Source organism: Chiroxiphia lanceolata, chromosome W (genome assembly GCF_009829145.1).
Source record: "Chiroxiphia lanceolata isolate bChiLan1 chromosome W, bChiLan1.pri, whole genome shotgun sequence".
Classification (NCBI taxonomy): Eukaryota; Metazoa; Chordata; class Aves; order Passeriformes; family Pipridae; genus Chiroxiphia; species Chiroxiphia lanceolata.
Genome location: NC_045670.1, coordinates 2,278,945 through 2,297,220, shown reverse-complemented (window position 1 = coordinate 2,297,220; position 18,276 = coordinate 2,278,945). Strand labels below are relative to the sequence as shown.

The following is an 18,276-nucleotide window of genomic DNA, read 5'->3' as shown; positions in this document are numbered from 1 at the left end:
AAAACTGCTTAAAAGTTTCTGCCCAAACTGTGGGCAGAATAGTTTAGAGAATAGGGAAGGCTTTTTAGCACGTAGAAAGGGGTGGGGAACCTGAAACTGTTTGAAATGATAAAACTTTATGTAACTACTCTATAATGGTAAGAATAGGAGGTAAAACTGTCTATTTAGATAAGGCAGACTGCAAAAAGAGTGTGTGTACAGATAATTTTAAACTTGCTACTTTCAAACTGTATAAAAAGCTCAGTGGAGTGCACTGGGGAAAAACACCTGCCCCTTTGCATTCCCCAGATGTAATAAAAGTGCTTTTCAGATTATTCAAAGGTTTCTTTGAATCACTCAGACAACATATTTTGTAAGTTTCAGTAGCTTTGGGCTGATTAAAAAACAAAACCCACATAAATGCAGCAGAGACCAAAGTTTCAGAGAATATTCTACAAAGCAGGGAACACAGCATACCCTCTTGTGGTTTAGGAATGGTACTCCCCAGTTTAGTGCTCCCAGTGAGACTCTCCAAACCATGCTGCCACTCACTTGCTACCCCCTTTCCCCCTCTCCCTCCCCTGGAGCCAGCTGGAGAGGAGAATTGGAGGCACAAAAGGTAAAGATCACAGGTTGAGATAAGAACAATTTACTTGAGATAAGAACAATTTACTGGAAACAGCTATAAGTAACAGTAACAATACTAATGACAGAGGGTACAAGAAATACTAATGACAGAGGGAACAAGAAAAGAAACATTATTGGTCCCCCACACTCCCTCCAGCTTGGAACCAGCATTACCCCACTGCTCCCTCTGCCATGCTTACTCCACCAGAAAGAACCCCTTCTCCCAGGAGGAGACTCCCTTCCCCTCAACCCTGGCAATGAGGTGAGGTGGCATAGAATAACATCCAGGTTCTGGCCATGCCCCCTCCTGGCTACTGCAAAAATGAACCCTGTTCTGGTTGGAACTAGGACACCTCTCATGCTCCTGGCATCACCATGCAAGCATGGCTTCTCAGAGATCTTTACACATACAGGTTTGCAGGATGCCTACCTCCCTAATGGCCTCTGTGTATTCCTACTTGAGAAAAATCAATAAGCACTGAAGGTTTTGCAAATGGCAAACTGAGGAGCACTTAATTACAGCAATTTTCCATTCTCAACATGAGAGTTCAGATCTCTATCTAAATCAGGACCATACACAGATATTAAAAACGTCAGGAGTTTTTCCTCAGACTTTGATGACAAAATATCACCGAAGATGACAGAGAAGCCCCACTAAAGCCACCCTCTTCTACACACAAGTGGCAAATCCACACCAAGGCCCTGAGGTAGTAACAACTCTTAGTACATGAATTCTCTTACACAGGTTATGACTGTAATATTATCGTCTGTTCTTGTTAACTGTTTCACTCTATCTAACAATAATTTTCCAAGTAATTTTCATATACATCTTTATGATATTTAAGTTTTTAGCTTCAGAAAGAAATCAGATCTCATTTGGTAAACTTAGAAACCTGCAATTCTGTCCTCCTATTTTCCTAAAGATGTAAAAGGGAAAAATACCATACGTACAAGTAAATTAAAGAAAATCAGCAACATAGAAATCCTATTTTCTGAAAGAATTTTACAAACATCCATTACTTTCATTTCTGAGCAGTTAGGAAAAGAAAGACAAAAAGTACAAATTCTCTGAAGATCCTTCTTCTCAAGGCTAAAGCTCTGTTTATGGGACAGGGAAGAAGAGATGACCAAAATGCTTGGCAATAGTAATGAAATGGAATAAAAGGGGTCTTTGAGCACTGAAAGCTATTTACAGCAGTCTATAAGAGACAAGTCTTACAAGGAAATTATTAAAAATCTCATGAAGTCAAAGTTTCTTAGGAAAGTTTTTGACACCAATTTTAAACCAATACAGCAGACAATTGCAGCATGATAAAATATAAATTCAGCCAGTCTCTTTAAGATTTGATAATCAAATACAAATTACTTAAGAGTAAAATGAGTGGATTAAAAAATACCCAACCCTCTTCCCACCTCCACATAACTTGTTTACTGATGTTATTCATCAAATAGGTGTTTTCAATTTTTAAAGTTCCAATGGAAAGTCTTCCAGAGAGCAGAACAGTATATAGTTGTACAATCAAGTAAAATTTAAAATTTTCTTGTAAGAAAATAGGTAAATACCAACAGCCACCAGTAACAAGCATTATGACCCACTAAAATATGATACACATTAATAGTTTTTCAATAAAAAGAAATATTATTTTCAGTGTCAATGAAGACTCACTGACAAATAGCTGAAATCAGGATGTTGATCATATAGAAACAACTTCTTCAGTACCAAGAGTTTCCAATGCCCTCAATGCTGAATCTGAAAGTGGACTACTCACAGTTCACACAGGTCTCTTCAGAAAATGACAATAATAATAAAGTAGCATGTACTGCCATCTGCATAAAGATTGAAAACTTCTAATACATGAGAGAGACACTTCCTCACGGAGAACTAGGTTTTTAGGAACATGACAGATACGACATCCATCCTTCTTATTGGGATGTCTGATTAGCAGTGACTGAGGAAACTGAAGGGCTTTGATGAATGAAGATAAAACATGAATTGACAAACTACCAAAGAGCATAGTGTGATTTAGCTCAACATTCATAAAAGTTATCCAAATCAATTCAGTATACAAAATAAAGGACCTTGACTGCTACTTTAAAACCACAGTCTTAAGATATTAATTGCTGGGAAAAGTCACCAGGTTCAGGAAGTTTACTAGGAATACTGAAAAGTCATCTTACAGAACCTGCATTTTATTCAATGCATTAAAAAAATGAGGTGGTTTCTCTCCCTCTCCTCATTGTGCATGCTTACAAGAACTTTAAGCGAACTAATCTAACATTAATATGTTTTCTATTTAATGTACACTGTAAGTAATTAGATTCAACAATTGAGACTTTCTGCTAGTTTTTTAAAGAAATTCTCTGTTTCACCCTATAAAACCAAGGGACATGTTAATGACAGTGATGTCTGGGATGGGTTGCTTGTCAGTAGAATTGCCCTGTTGGGGTTTGGGGCTTGACGTGGTTTGGGGGTCGCAGACCTAGGGGAAGGTTACTGATAATGGACACAAAGAATGCAAAATGTAGAGACCAAAAGGACCTTTGCCCAAGATAAGAAGAAACTAACAAAGCCAACTCATCAACTGTACTGAAATCAACTCGGACTGGGTAAAAGGTAATTCCGTCAGGGGGAGATCACGACCATCAATCAACCCCTGATTCAAATGAAAGAGCCCCAAGTATGCACAGTAGCTAATAATGAATTACAAAATACCTTGTGCAATCAGCCCTTTTATGAGTAACCAATAGCAGAGTAGTAAACATTGAATATATATTAGATAGGTGGAATATATTAAATTACCATCATATAAGAAGGAACTCCTCTCATAAGGATAGTTCATAGCACAGCCCTATACTTTGTTCTACAATCATTGAAGAGCCTATAGGTGCCAGATACATCATCCTCACTCCCCACTAAGTCATAAACCTTCTCTTTTTTTTTTTTTATTCAAGTCAGCAGTAGGGTGCTGCACAATTATAGTGGAACAGTGTTTTCAAATGAATTTCCTATAAAGTTGAAATGATCACCTGATCAAATTCACCACTTCTAAAAATCTCTTGGATTGCTCTGACAAATCAGATTTTATGGATTAGACTTCAGCAGATTAAGGGAAAAAGTAGAAGGCTGACAAACATGACTGATTTGGAAGAGATGAAGGAAAATTTATACTTTTATTTGAGAAGATCATAATGCTGAAATAGAAAAAGGAGATTGTCTATGATTTATAAAGTGTATATACACGTGTACGTGTATATACACATGTACATGTATATATGTCTATATATTCTGTCTAAGTAAAGTTCAGGTTCATGATGACCTGAGGAACCTTAATGTACATAAGTCTATGTACAGACCCAGAGGTCTGAGAGAACTGGCTGATGTAGTTGCCAAGCCACTCTTCATGATATTTGAAAAGTTGTGGCAGTCAGGGGAAGTCCCAGGTGACTGGAAAAAGGGAAACATCCCTGAAAGTGTTCAAAACCCGGATGGATGTGGCCCTGTGTAATGGGTTTCTGTGGCTGGGTTTTGGTAGCGGGGGGGTGCTACAGGAGTAGCTTCTGTTAGAAGCTGCTAGGAGCTTCCCCTGTCCCGTGGAGCCAATGCCAGTCGGCTCCAGAACTGGCTTCCTGATGCTGACCAAGGCCAAGCCAATCAGAAGTAATAGTAAAGCTTCTGTGATAACATATTTAAGAAGATTGTTGCGCAGAAAGAATTCCAGCCAGGGAAGAGCGGACTGAGAACATGGTAACAACAAAGTAGACACCAAGGTCAGTGCAGAAGGAGGGGGAGGAGGTGCTCCAGGTCTCAGAGCTGAGGCCCCTGCAGCCCGTGGTGAAGACCATGGTGGAACAGGTTGTCCTCTTGCAGCCCATGGAGGACCACTGGGATGCAGAGACCCACCTGCAGCCCATGGAGGAGCCCATGCTGGAGCAGGTGGATGCATGAAGGAGGCTGTGACCCTGTGGGAGGCCCAAGATGGAGCAGGGTCCTGCTGGGGACCTGCAGCCCGTGGAGAGGGAAGCCCATGCTGGAGCAGGTTTTTCCCAGGTAGGACTTGTGGCCCCTGTGAGGGACCCACAGTGGAGCAACTCATTCGTGAAGGACTGCACCCCATGGAGGAGTGACCCACGGGACAGCAGTTTGGGAAGAACTGCTGCCTGAGGGATGGACTCATGTTGGAGAGGTCCATCAAGGACTGTCTCCCCTGGGAGGAACCCTACAGGAGCAGGGGAAGGACTCCTCTCTCTGAGCAGCAGCAGAAACAACAACTGACCAACAACTGACTGTAACCCCCATTCCCCATCCCCCTGCACTGCTGGGGGGGAGGAGGGAGAACATGGAAGGAGGGGTGGGGGGAATTTTTCTGAACGTTCCTCATTCAAACCTAGCCAAGTATAATCCAGTAACAGATTAAAATGGACAAATACCATCTTTCTTTGCAAGGTTTTTTTTTAATGAAATTTTATTCCCATCTTCTTCACATTAAAATTGAAGTCTGAATGTGAATGACTCCCCCTGCTCCTTTCTGTCATTCCTGCTATTCCTATTTAATTTTCATTAAAAAAAAAACAACCAAAACCAAAATGGTTTGAAAGGGCACATCTGTCATTCACTTCCTAATACAACAGATGTGGTAAGAAAAAAATATTTCTTTTCCTCCGTTGTTCCATCTGCTTGGAAGAAACATTGAGGTTTGCAAAATAACAATATTATCTCCCATTTGAGCGTGTGCAGTTGACATAATGAGGACAGTTACAATTTAGAGAAACATGTAATGTTCGTTATTAACTTTGATTTACTGCAAACGTCCTATCGGAAGCATTTCTAAGCACAGGGCTGGTACCGTTCCTCTGTTAACAGCTGTGCCGACTTCTGTTCGAGTGGCCCCTTCTCACAGGAGAAAAGAGCCGTTCGAACAAAAAGAGCTAGTCTCGCCGGCAGGCATCGCCCAAGTGGCGCGGGCTGCCAGCCAGCCAGGCAGGCGGGTCAGGCCTGGGGCGCTCCCGCCCGCCCCTCCTCCACTTGGGATGAGTCCGAGCGAAGAAAAAGGTAGGGCACAGAAGACAGGCTTTCAGGAAAACGGGAAACGAGTCCTACACCTGGGAAGCGCTTCGGGGCAGCCTGCGAACACGCTTCTGGTCAGGCTGCGACTCAGTGCCGACAGCCCCCACCGGGTGACCGCGGCTCTGACCGCCACCACGAGAACACAAAACTCGCCATGTTTCTACAGGCCACTCCAGAAATACCGCAACTGCTCCCCTCCCGCGGACCGGGGCCGCCATCTTAGGTCCGGGCGAAACCCCTTTCCCCTAACGCTCCTGCCCCACACAAAGGGCTGGGACTACGTGACAAACACATACCTCCCCCCCACCCTCGCGCGGGAGACTCTGGTGTCCACACTCAAAATGTTACATAGGACCTTCTGCCTCTTCCTTTCCCTCCATCCTCTCGACCCCTCTAGGCCTCTTCCTCATCCCAAGTCTCTATTGCTCTGGAGGCCGACGCAGACCCTGCTTACTCCGGGGGATAGAGGCGCAGCTCCTCGATATTTCCCAGGAAGCCGAAGAGAGTCCGCATCTGCTCACTGGTCACTGCCGAGGAGACGTTCGTGACCTGGATGACAGACGTGGGGCCCAAGGGGAAGCCTAGCGGCACCCCGATCCCTCCGCTGCTCATCATGGCGGAGCCTGCACGACTGCTCCGTTCGCGGCAGTGCCCGACAGTTGGAGAGGCGGGTCTGACCACAGAGGCAAGCGCGTGGCGCCTGCCAGAGCGTCCTAGCATGCAGGCGCTCTAGCGGCGGACTCGACTGCTCCCTGGAGGTGTTTCTGGGCGGGCAGCCGTTCCTCCCATGCCGACTGGGGCTCACGGAGGAGAAGGCGCCCTCACTCCGCGCCAACGGGACTCCGAGCTCTGCAGGTCCCCCTGCAAGAGGGGAGGGGAAAAAAACCCCAACCTTCTCTTCCCTCCGCTTTCCCAAGGAGCCAGCCAGGCCGCCGTTACCAGGGCGGGACCGCGTCCCCCCCTTCCCCGGCCTCCCTTCACACACGCGCTACCCGTCCCAGGCTATCAGGGGACTGGATCACAGATCCTGCGAGGGGGAGGCTGCATAGCGGAGGAAGCGAGCACGACGGCACGGACGCCACACGCAGGGGGTTTAGATAGTTCCATCACTCGTGGGGAAAGCTCAGCTGCGAGCGCCTAATTCTTGCATGAACAGGGTCTGGAGTACCTTGTTAACTGGTTTCCTTGTCCTTTAGCAAAGCAAAAGGCTTCTTCTTTTAAAACTGGAATACCAAAGAGTCTAGGTACAAAGCCCCACCTTTAATAGGTCATGTTTAGCTCTATTAATTGATTTGGCATGGAATCCACTGAATGTTCTGTTAGCAAATTAAAACATGCCCACAAGAAATGGAAGGAAAAATAGGTTTCCCATGCTCTTTTGGTAGCCAAGTTCAGTAAGAGGCAGCTAAATTACCCTAGGGAGTAAACCCTTGAAAACTTACCTAACTATGTTTAAACAGGAAGAGTTATAATGGAGTAGGTTGTTAATGGTTTTAATGTCCAGGTGTTAGAAAGATAAATTACTTGTTCATAGAATGGCCTTGTTAAGGTTTAGGGCTTGACATGCTTCAATGATCTCAGACCTAGGGGGAGGTTAACAAAGCTTGGGAAGAAGGATGTACCACTGATAGTGATTCAAAGAAATCCTTAAACAATATATATAAAGCACACTTTTATTACGACCGGGGAAATGCCAGGGGATTTCGTCCCCCCGTGCATGTCCGCTGAGAAAAGAAACACACAACTTTTTATACAGTGGGTTTCAAAAATTATCTATCATATACACTCTTTATGAAGTCTGCCTTATCTAAACAGACATTTGATTGCCTAACTCCTATTTTTACTATTATAGAGTGTCGGGGTTGACAGAGAACCTGTCAGCAGCCTGGCAATTAGTGATGAGGAATTTAAACAACTTTTAGGGAATATTTACTGTAATGGTGGACAGAACAAATGTAATGCAGCCCAGATCAAAGGTCACCAATCAAAATGTGTATAGTGTCACCAATAGCATGTCACAGCATGCACAGTGTCTTCAGTGGCACCAATAAGAGTGTGTGCAGTGTTTTATGCTTGAGACTTTTGACCAATTGTGTTATGGCACGATAGTGTACAAAGAGTATAAAAGAAACACTTGAGAGCAATAAACAGCTTCCTGATCACCTTGCACCTGGACTATGTCTGACTCTGATATCTGTGTAGCTTTGGCCGTTTGGACATTGTCAGCGACAATAGAGTAGTTACATAAAGTTTTATCATTTCAAACAGTTTAGGTTCCCCCCACCCCTCCTTCTGTTACTGCTAAAAGTCTTTCTTGCTTTCCTGACAGTCCTTTTGTTTACGTAAGTTTGCTTTATCTTAATTGCCCACAGTTTAGGCAGCAACCTTTTTTCAAGCAGTTACAATTTGCAGAGTCACTAACATAGCTAAATTTAATAACATAGTTAAATTTTTATTTTATTTTGTCTTGTCTTTATTTCAGTTCTCCTCTTTTCTTTTAACTAATGCAAATTCTTTTGCATCGCCCTTTGTACAGTCCAGAGTTATTATACTTATCAGAGTTCCAATGGTTAGTGTCGAGTAAACTGGAGGGTTCTTGGTCCTACAGGTTCTGACATCCATGTTTCTCTAGGTGACTTCTTTACTCATGAATAATGAATCCAGGTGGGTTGTTCTTTGATTTTGATTGCTGTGTAGGTTGTCAGAAGCACTTGGTATGGTCCTTTCCACTTCTTATCTAGTGGTTGGCTTGAAAAAGTTTTAACATACACCCACTCTCCAGGGGAAATGTTATGTAAGGGCTGGTCTATTCTCCTTGAGTGAGTACTCATTACTTGTTTGTTAGTTTCTGACAATTGTTTACTCAATGTGATCAGATAGTCCCCTATATATCCTTCCTCAGCATGTATGAGGTCTTCTCTTTGATAATAATTTTCATAGGGTCTCCTGTATAACATTTCAAAAGGGCTTAGCACTTCTTTAGTCTTAAGTTTGACTCTTATTTACAATAAGGCTAGAGGTAAGGCTTGGTACTAATGCAGATTTACTTCTTGACAGAGTTTTTAATTATTGTTTTGTCAAATGATTCATTTTCTCCACTTGACCACTTGCTTGTGGTCAATATGGAGTATGCAATTGCCAATCAATTTGCAGAATGCTGCTTATCTTTTAGTTATAAAAATGTAATATTTTGACAACTCGAGTCTTATTGTTTCAGGTCAGGAAAACTTCTAACCAACTTGAGAAGGTATCTTTTTAGGACCAATAGGTATCGGTACCTCTTTTTCTTAGGTAGTTCTAAAAACTCTATCTGCCAGTGTTGCCCTGGGAGGTTACCCTTGCTAATTGTCCCTGTTTCTATTTTATTGGTTGTGTGAGGATTATTGTGTAGTGTTGTTTATGCAGTGCATTTGTCCCCAAATGAGTTTTGTTATGTTCTGTCTGTACAATTTTCTATAGTACCTTTTCAGGTATTACTACTTATCCTGTTTTTAAGTGGTATATATTACCTTTGAGTTGACTTTGTTGATTTTTTATTAATTTTAAATTTTCTTTTGAATACGATACATTAGAACTTACCTCCATGATTTTGCCATCTGGGATTAAGGATGCAAATCCTACCTGGCCATTTTCTGCTGCCTTTTTCCCACTCAATCTGCTAATCGATTGCCTTTTTCCTGGTCCGTATTACCTTTTTGATGTTCTCTGCAATGCATAACAGCAAGCTTTTTGGTAATTGAACAGAGCTTAAAGATTTCAGCGTGCTTTATCTGTTTTCCTTGTGATGAGAGCTGCCCTTTTTCTTTCCATATTGCTTCCTGGGCATTTACTACACCAAAAGCATATTTTGAGTCTGTCCATATATTAATGTCTTTTTCTTTTCCTAATTGCAATGCTTTGGTGAATGCAATCATCTCTGCCTTTTGTGCAGAGGTGTCAGCAGAGAGTCTGTGCTTTGATGATATGATCCGTGGTTGTTATTGCATATCTTGCTTTGCAGGTTCCGTTTTTCACATAGCTGCTCCCGTTCGTGAACCACGTTTCTGCCTCAGGCAACGGTGTATCTTTTAAGTCCGATCGACTGGAATATGTTGCTTCAATTGTTTCTATGCAACCGTGATGCACTGATTCCTCCGTAGTCGTTGAACTGGACAAAAAGGTGACTGGATTGTCGATGTTAAAACTGGAGGGCGAGAGCCAGTGACTCTCTTTCCATTCTAGCACTGCTGAAACCACGTGTCATTGTAAACTTTTTGTGCTTTTTGTATGTTTAGCACTGCTGTTTTTACTGTCTTCAAGCATCCTGGCCATCCTTTGCTTACTTCATCTAATTGTTTAGAGAAGTATGCCACTGTTCATCGATATGTTCTTATCTGTTGGATTAGGACTCCCAGTGCAATCTCTTGCCTTTCGTGTGAGAAAAGCAAAAGGTTTAGTCACATCTGGAAGGCCTAGTGCAGGTGCTTGCATCAGTTCCTTCTTAAGTTGATGGAAAGCTTGCTTAGCTTCTCCAGTCCACGTTAATTGTTTACTATCAGTCCATATTTGTAGATCTGAAGTCTACACCGGCCAGTCATTCCTAAAAATGTGCAGAGCTCTTTCGGAGTCTGGGGCAAAGGTATTTTACAGATGACTTCTTTTCTCTCAGTTCCTAGTCGACATTGTCCTCCTGAGATTTCATATCCTAGGTAAGTAACTTCTTTCTTGACAATCTGGGCTTTATTTTTGGATACCTTGTACCCTTTCAGTCCCAGAAAGTTTAATAAACTCACAGTCCAGCTTTCACATTCATCTTGGGTTCTGGTGGCAATTAACAAATTGTCCACGTACTGCAAGAGGACTTCACTGTCTGACGGTGCAGTCCATTCTCTAAGATCTTTGCAAGTTGATTTTTGAAGATTGTGGACTATTTTTAAATCTTTGAGCTAATACGGCCCAGGTGAGCTGGGATCGGTGACTTGTGTCCAGATTTTCCCACTCAAAGGCGAACAATTTTTGACTTTTAGGGTCCAAAGGCAGGCAGAAAAAGGCATCTTTTAAGTCTAGAACAGAAACATATTTATTTTTAGTTTGGTCAAAAGTGTATATGGGTTTACTACTACTAGGTGGAGATAGAGTATATTGTTTGTTTCTTACCAGTTGTTCTGGGTTTAACCTTACTGCTTAGTTTTAGCCCTTTTCAGGTCCTGTCGACCCAAACTCCAGGGTAAAACTTGATTAAAACTTGATGATGGCACTTCTCCTGGTATTTGTAGCTGAATTAAAGCAAGACTTAAGATTTCGATTAGTTTGTTTTCTCGTACTTTAACTCTCCCTATTTTTAACTTAATTTTTGCATTCAATTTTTCTAATAAATCTTGTCTTTAAAGTGATATAGGTGTATGAAGCATATAAAGGAATTTGTGCATACTTAAAATGTTTCATAAACAGTACCTTCTGATGTTGACTAGTTTCTTTTATAACATTCAAAGATAGATAACATTTAGTTACTAACTTAACACAGAACATGATGCACTAGTATCCACCCAAAAATTCTATTTTATGTTTGTCCTTTCCCAGTTCCATTAAAACCAGGAGTCTCTGGAGTGCAAACCCCCTGGTACGTCTGAAGAAGTTGGTTATCAGGCTTTAACAAAGTTTGGGCTTATGCCCTTGCTCCTTTTAATACCAACTCCTTTTCAGTTTCAGTTAAAAGCATCTAGCATCAAATCAATATTTTCTCAGTCCAGACCTAAAGTTTTAATATATGTTTTAATATATGTTTTAAACTTCCCATAGAGAAATTAACTTTAAGACGGGTCTTGTTCTTATCTTGTTGCACGTTCACCTGCTCAGGGGAGATAAAGATGGGGAAAGAGAAGTTTGTTTGGTTTTTTTTTTCTCTTCTTCTCCTTTCTCTATCCCTCTTTTGCTGTCTTGAGGATGAGGACAATAAATTGTCCTTATCCTTTGCCAGCCCTGAAGGGGGGACAGAAGCTTTATCTTCCACAGGTCATTTGCCCTTTCTCCAAAGGGACTTATGTAATCCTCAAACCCACTTTCTGGTTCACTGTTTTTATATTTTAAACACCTTTGTCTTATAAAACATGTTGAACAACATTGTTTAAGTTTTCCTATTCCCTCTCTTTGATTTTTTTTCATTCTAAAGTTAGGACAAACGGATTTCGCGAGACCAGATTAATGCCACACACTCTCTGCTACTCTGGGTGTTCCCCCAAAGCAAAGAATATATCAGTATAAAGTATTTCATCTTATTTTCAGTTTTCACTTTGCCTGCCTCTTGCTGTGCCCTTTGCAAGATAACAGAGACGCAAATTCAGGCTCCTACTTGCTCTGTGGTTTGAGTCACACACTTCCAGCACACACCACACAACACCAGCCTCACACTGAAACAAATTATGGGAGGGGGGCTTGGACTTGGAAATTGGATTTTTGAGGGTCTCAAGCCACGACAGATGAAAATCTTGCAGAGGTAGCAGTTGAATCCAGGACATCTATAATCCAGGTAAAATGCCTTGTGATGTGCTTATCCAGCTGTGTGCTGGACATTTTGTCCAGAAGGATACTGTGAGAGACAGTATTGAAAGCTTTACTTATCACTTTCCTTGCATGTAGCAGAATGAGACATCTGCAAACATAGAATCATAGAATTGTTAAGGTTGGAAAGGACCTCTAAGATCATCAAGTCCAACTGTTAACCCAACACTGCTGTGTTTATCACTAAACCATATTTTAAAGTGCCACATCTCCATGTCCCCTGAACACTTTCAGGGATGGTGGCTCCACCACTTTTCTGGGCAACCTGTTCCAATGGCTGCCCACCCTTTCAGTGAAGAAATTTTTCCTAATATCTAATCTATACCTCCCCTGGTGCAACTTGAGGTGATTTCCTGTTGTTGCTTGTTACCTGGCAACTGTGGCTATTATTCATTTCATAAATTGGATCCATGGGGTGGTAAATTCAATGCCTATAAGTCTCCTTTGGAATGTGTGTTCAGGGCTGTATTGCTATCATAACCTAAGCTATAGTCCTTGGGGGTTTACTGATAATGGCACCTATTTTGGGGGAAAAATGCAGGGGAGCGTTTTTCCTAACCCTTCACCCATTTCTCCTTCAGGTCCACCACAACAGTTTTTGAAGTGTTTAAATTCCCTCTGGATGTTAAAGGGACCATATTCTTGCTGATGTTTCTGCCATGTTTATTCACTACGGTCCACTATGTATTTAGAGACAGGCTGAGCTTTTCTTGGGTAGCTATCCCAAGATCTACCCCAAGACCTGCTCCAGAGACTAGGGATGCTGCCCAGAAGTCTGCCCCAGAGGCTGGGGGCGCTACCCAAAAACCTACCCTGGGGGCTGCTGACACCACCCAACAGCCTGCTCCAGACATGAACCATCCTGACTGGATGGGAGGGTGGGAAGAGATAGGCTGAGTTTTGAAGGAATATTCTGCCTCAATAGTTTGGAAGCTCCCCCCTGACCAAACACAGATCCCTAGTAAGACAGCAGAGTACTTGAGGGAAAATCACTCTATCAGTTCCAGAGAGGATCAACTCATTGCAATGTGCTGGACCCTGGTCAATGCTTATTATACCATGGTCTTAACTGTGCAACACCACCTACAGTTGGAAGGGAAGGAAAAGAGTGCAGCAGGAAAACCAACGGACATCATGACCACCCAGGCTGCAGCCAAACCAGAAGGGCAGCCACAGCAAGCAGCAGTTGCCCCTGTGCAAAAGAAAAAGTTTAAAACTAAGTTGGTACACCCGGTTAGTGAGGATGGGGAACCAGGGCCTTCACAACCAGTGGAGGAATCAGAGCCTGAAATCATCACTGAGTCCCTGTCCTTAGATGTTGTCATGGTTTGAGAGCTCCAAAATCCAATTCCCTAGTCCAAACCCCCTCCCACATCTCAACCCAGTGTGAGATGTGTTTTTTCCAGACACTACACGAGACTCAGAATGGGGGAAAGGGAATATATTACAATGACTGTACAAAATAAATATTACAATACATTATATACAATCTTAATTATCTCTACCATGACATAAGTATTTACAATGGATCAAATCTCTTCTCCCCTCCAAATAAAAGTCCAGGAGGGAAGAAGGAAAAGATCCCTTTCCACTCTCAGAGCAGCAATGTCTCTAAGGCAGCAGGCATCTATCCTCTTCTCATGGTGCAACTGTAGCTGGATCTCTGCCAGTACACACGAGGGGGTATCCAAGCCCCTTGACCACTAGTCTTCAAGCGAGGGTCTTCTTCCATAGGCTGTGTTCACCGGGACAAGGGCACTATCACCACGTCATATCATGAAGCGCAGGGGTCTTCATGACGGTCCTTATCTTCAGGGGATTCAAGTTCCCTACAGAGCTCTGTGCTCTGTCTCAAGCAACGGGGGGGGGGGGCAAGGTCACTCTCTCTGCATTCCTTCTTGGAGCTTTTCAGCTCTTTTCTGCAGTGCAGGCTGCACTTCTCCCTTCTAGGACGTGAGGGGTCTGCAAAGAGTTTGGGGGGTTTTTGGTTTCAGTTCTTACCCAAACTCTGTCTCTCTGCTGCTGATTCTCTCTCTCGAACAACTCTGTGTCTTCCTTGGCTGCATGCTGTTGTTGCTGCTTCTTCAGTTATCTCTTGGCTCTTAGCCACAATCTCTGGACGCTGCTTCTGCTGCTGCTCTGTCTCTGCTTACTCACGGTGGAGAAAACTTCTTTAGCTTTCAACCACAGGTACTTAGCCCAGTTTTCCGCTGTTCCAAGTCCCTGCAGCCCCCCCAGCCGGGGCTGGGGGGCCAGAACCCCCCAAGGGGGTTCCTGCCCTTTTCACTCATGGCTCTACAACATGGCTACTTCTTCTACAACAACTACAACTAACCTTCTCTTCCGTTCTGCTTGTAATATGTTTATATTTTGCAGAAGTGCTCATTGGGTAAAACCTCAAAATTTCAAGGGTCACCACCCCCTGGGGTTTTACCACTTTATAACTTCAGGGGGAAAACTGTTTCCCCCCACCACAGATGTGCTGCATAATCTGCGAAAAGACCTCACTTGATGACAAGATGAGCCCATAGTGACCTGACTGCTCTGCATTTGGAACACCTCTGGTGATGGCACCATCCTGGACAGTTCTGAAGTAAGACACCTAGGATCTCTGTCCCGAGATGCAGCTATCGACCAGGGGTTCATAGAGATGCAAGAACCTCTCAGCGTCTGGAAACTCCTCCTAGTGAGTGTGAGGGAGAGATACTTCTGTAGAGATCTGCAGCTGCAGCAAGGCTCCTGGAATACCATGAAACAGGGGATCTAATGACTCAGAGAGCTAACTGTGCTCGAGATAATCTTCTCCAACAATAGGCCAGACTCCAGAAGTCCAGAAAACGTCAGGTGTACGTCATAGATGTGTATAAAACTTGCACCACTCAGACCACAGATGTATGCCCACTTCCTAGCCACGCTTCAATGGGTTGAAGGACAGGAAACAGTGAGCACCATGGCAAGGAAGTTGCAGGCATATGAGGACACTGTCCATGCTCCATCCCGAACTCAAGTCTCATCCATGGAAAATCTGGCTGAGAATCTCCAGAAATTCAAAGAGGAGATTACCAACAAAATCAAAGACAGCCACAAAAAACTTCAAGAGAAGATTAAGGAGAACAGCTTCCATGTGGCACCAGTGCAAACCAGAGCTCCCAAGATCAGAAACAGATGCCCCCCAACTGGGGGAGGGGATTACTCCCCATGAATCAACTTGTGATACTTCCTCCTTGAGAATGGAGAAGACATGAGTTGGTGGGACAGGAAACCTACCCGTGTCCTAGCAGCCGGAGTACAGGAACTGAAGGAGAAAGCAAATGCAAAAGAGAAGTCAGCAAGGGTGAATGCATTGCCAGTTTCCAGTGGGCATGGGTCAAGCAAAACAGACAGGACTATGACATGTCTAACCCACTAGAAGGTACCTCCCGGATATATTTGTAGGAGGCGTGTACAAGGTATGGGGGATGTACCGGGGCAGAGAAGCCCAAAGGAGCATGCGTCTAAATAGATAACCCTATCGGTTAAGAAGGTCACATGATATCAGGGTATAAGGGGAAGTGCCAAATTCAAATAAATCTCTTTGTTCTCCATCTCAGAAGAGCGTGCATCCTTCTTTATCATATAAAGTTCCCTCACGCCATATTTGACGCCCTGAACCTGGACTTTGAACCTATATTAGGTTAGTTTAACATTCCTGAATCAGGCAGAAAACTCGGTAATTCTGGATATCATCTCAATTGTTTGGAGATGGGAATTTTCACCGAAAAAAACCTAGACGTCTGTAAATCGTTGTCTCAGCGGCGTCTGAGAAACGCAATATTAGTTTAGTGTGCTCAAAAAATATTAGGAAAAGTGCACAGAAGAAAAAAGAAAGAAGAAAAGAAAAAGGAGAAACGGACCAGTGGGTGACGAAGAGAGGAACCGAGGACCACGCAGGCTGAAGCGGGCAGCGAACAGTGAAGCTGAGTGAGTTATCAACACTGCAGCCCCCAACCCCCACCAAGGGGGGTTCAGAGCTGCTTTGTGTATACCTCGCGAGCTACTACCGGGCGCTCCTCAGCTAAAAAGCAATGGAGACCTGAACAAAGGCAGCAAAACCGCCCCGTACCGCCTCCCCGGATGCCCTGGGGACCCCAGAACCCCACATGCTGCCCAACCACCCTGCCCCCCACGCGTGCTGCAGTCAGTAACCGCGGGGAAACGGCTGAACCACGCATGTGCTGCCAGTCGCCCCCCTGCCCCCCCTGCCGCCGCAGCTCAGCCGAGTGCACAAAAACAGCTGCTGCAGGGACCCCGCCAGCCCCCCGCACCGCACTTAAAAACCATGCGGGACCTGCAGAAACTGCGCCAAACGCAGCCGGCACTCGAACACCCCCACTCTGCCCAGCGAACCCCAGGAACCCCAGAGCCAACTTCTGCCGGTCCCTGTCTACCTCTAACAACAGCACAACACTTCCAAGCCGCAGAAAGACTCACCAGGAACACTGCGGGCCCCGGGGGAACCTCCGCCGCTTTTTCACCGCTTTACCGCCGCTTCCCTGCAAATTCTAAGTGGCTGTTTCTGCCCCATACACCACCTAAAACTGTGTAGACTGCTAATGAGATGTTTGCAAAGCTTGTCATTAAAGGCAGAGGAAGACTGCAGGAACTACACAGAAGGAATCCTGCCATCATCTACATTCCAACTACGAAGAACAACTTAGATTGGATGCTATCTGAGGACACAGGATTCCAAGCTGCCTTAGCAAGCTTTGACGGTGACATTTCAATCCATCTCCCTAAACACAGATTGTGGGCAGAAATTGGTAGTTTACCTTTAAAGACCACAACCAGATGCAAACATGAACCAGTGAAAGACCTCACGGTCTTCACCGATGTATCTGGAAAAACACGAAAAGCTGCAATGACTTGGGTAAACCCTGACACAGGACAATGGGAACGAGAGGCACAGACCATGAACCAAGGTTCTGTACAGGTTCTGGAACTGGCTGCTATTCGCATTGCCTTGGGGAAGTTTTCTGATCAACCTATTAATATTGTAACTGACTCTTGTTATGCTGCAGGGCTAGTGTCTCGTCTTGAGAACCTGTTTCTTTGAGATGTCTCCAACCCCTACCTGTTATTTGAAATGCGTACTATTTGGGTTCTTGTCAATCATAGAAGGTTTGATTTCTATATAATGCACATAAGATCTCACACTGATATGCCAGGGCCAATAGCTAACGGGAACCGGGAAACTGATAAAGCAACTATGTTTAACACCATACCTAGAGTCTTAGAACAAGCAAAATTGTCTCACTCATTTTTCCATCAGAACGCACGTTCTCTAAAGAGACAATTCCAGATAACACTTAATCAAGCTCGAGACATTATCATGGCATGCCCAGACTGTCAGAAAATCACACCCATGCCATCTCAGGAAGGCGTTAACCCCAGAGGGTTAATGGCAAATGAGATCTGGCAAACAGATATCACACACATCTCCGAATTTGGCACATTAAAGAATGTACATGTAACTGTAGACACACATTCAAAATACATAACTACCACAGTACCCACTGGAGAAAAAGGCCAAGAGTGTAAAAACACACTGGCTTAGTTGCTTAGCAACCCTGAGTACCCCAAATCAAATAAAATCTGACAATAAAACAGCTTTACTTCCTATCAAATAATTTCACATGTCACAGGTATCTCACACACTTACCAACTGAACAAGCAATTATTGAAAGGGCACATCACACACTGAAATACATGTTAGATAAACAACAAAAAAAAGGGGGGAATCTGTGTAACCTGCAAGAACATCTCAAAAAAGTTATGTATGTTATCAATTTTTTAAAATTGTGACAGTGCTGGAAAGAAACAGGTATGAAAAGCAACACAGGCCCCAGGTTTGTGCCTCTCCCAAACCACCGATCATGGTAAGAGACTTGATTTCGGGACAGTGGACGGGACCACTAGATCTCGTGACTTGGAGACGAGGCTACGCCTGTGTGGTTGCAGGAAAAGAGCTTAAGTGGATTTCTTCAAGTTGTGTAAGACCCTACTTAAGGACACAACCACAGCAGCAAGAA

At 43.8% G+C, this 18,276-nt stretch overlaps 1 protein-coding gene across 1 annotated transcript in view; it reads right to left on the bottom strand.

Annotated features, from left to right (window-relative positions):
- LOC116779968 (splicing regulatory glutamine/lysine-rich protein 1-like) overlaps positions 1-6,286 on the bottom strand; it is a 69,778-nt gene extending 63,492 nt beyond the window's left edge. Inside the window, 1 exon segment of the mRNA XM_032674476.1 lies at positions 6,126-6,286. Coding sequence (XP_032530367.1) covers positions 6,126-6,286 — 161 coding nt within the window.
- Between the last annotated feature and the right edge of the window lie 11,990 nt (positions 6,287-18,276).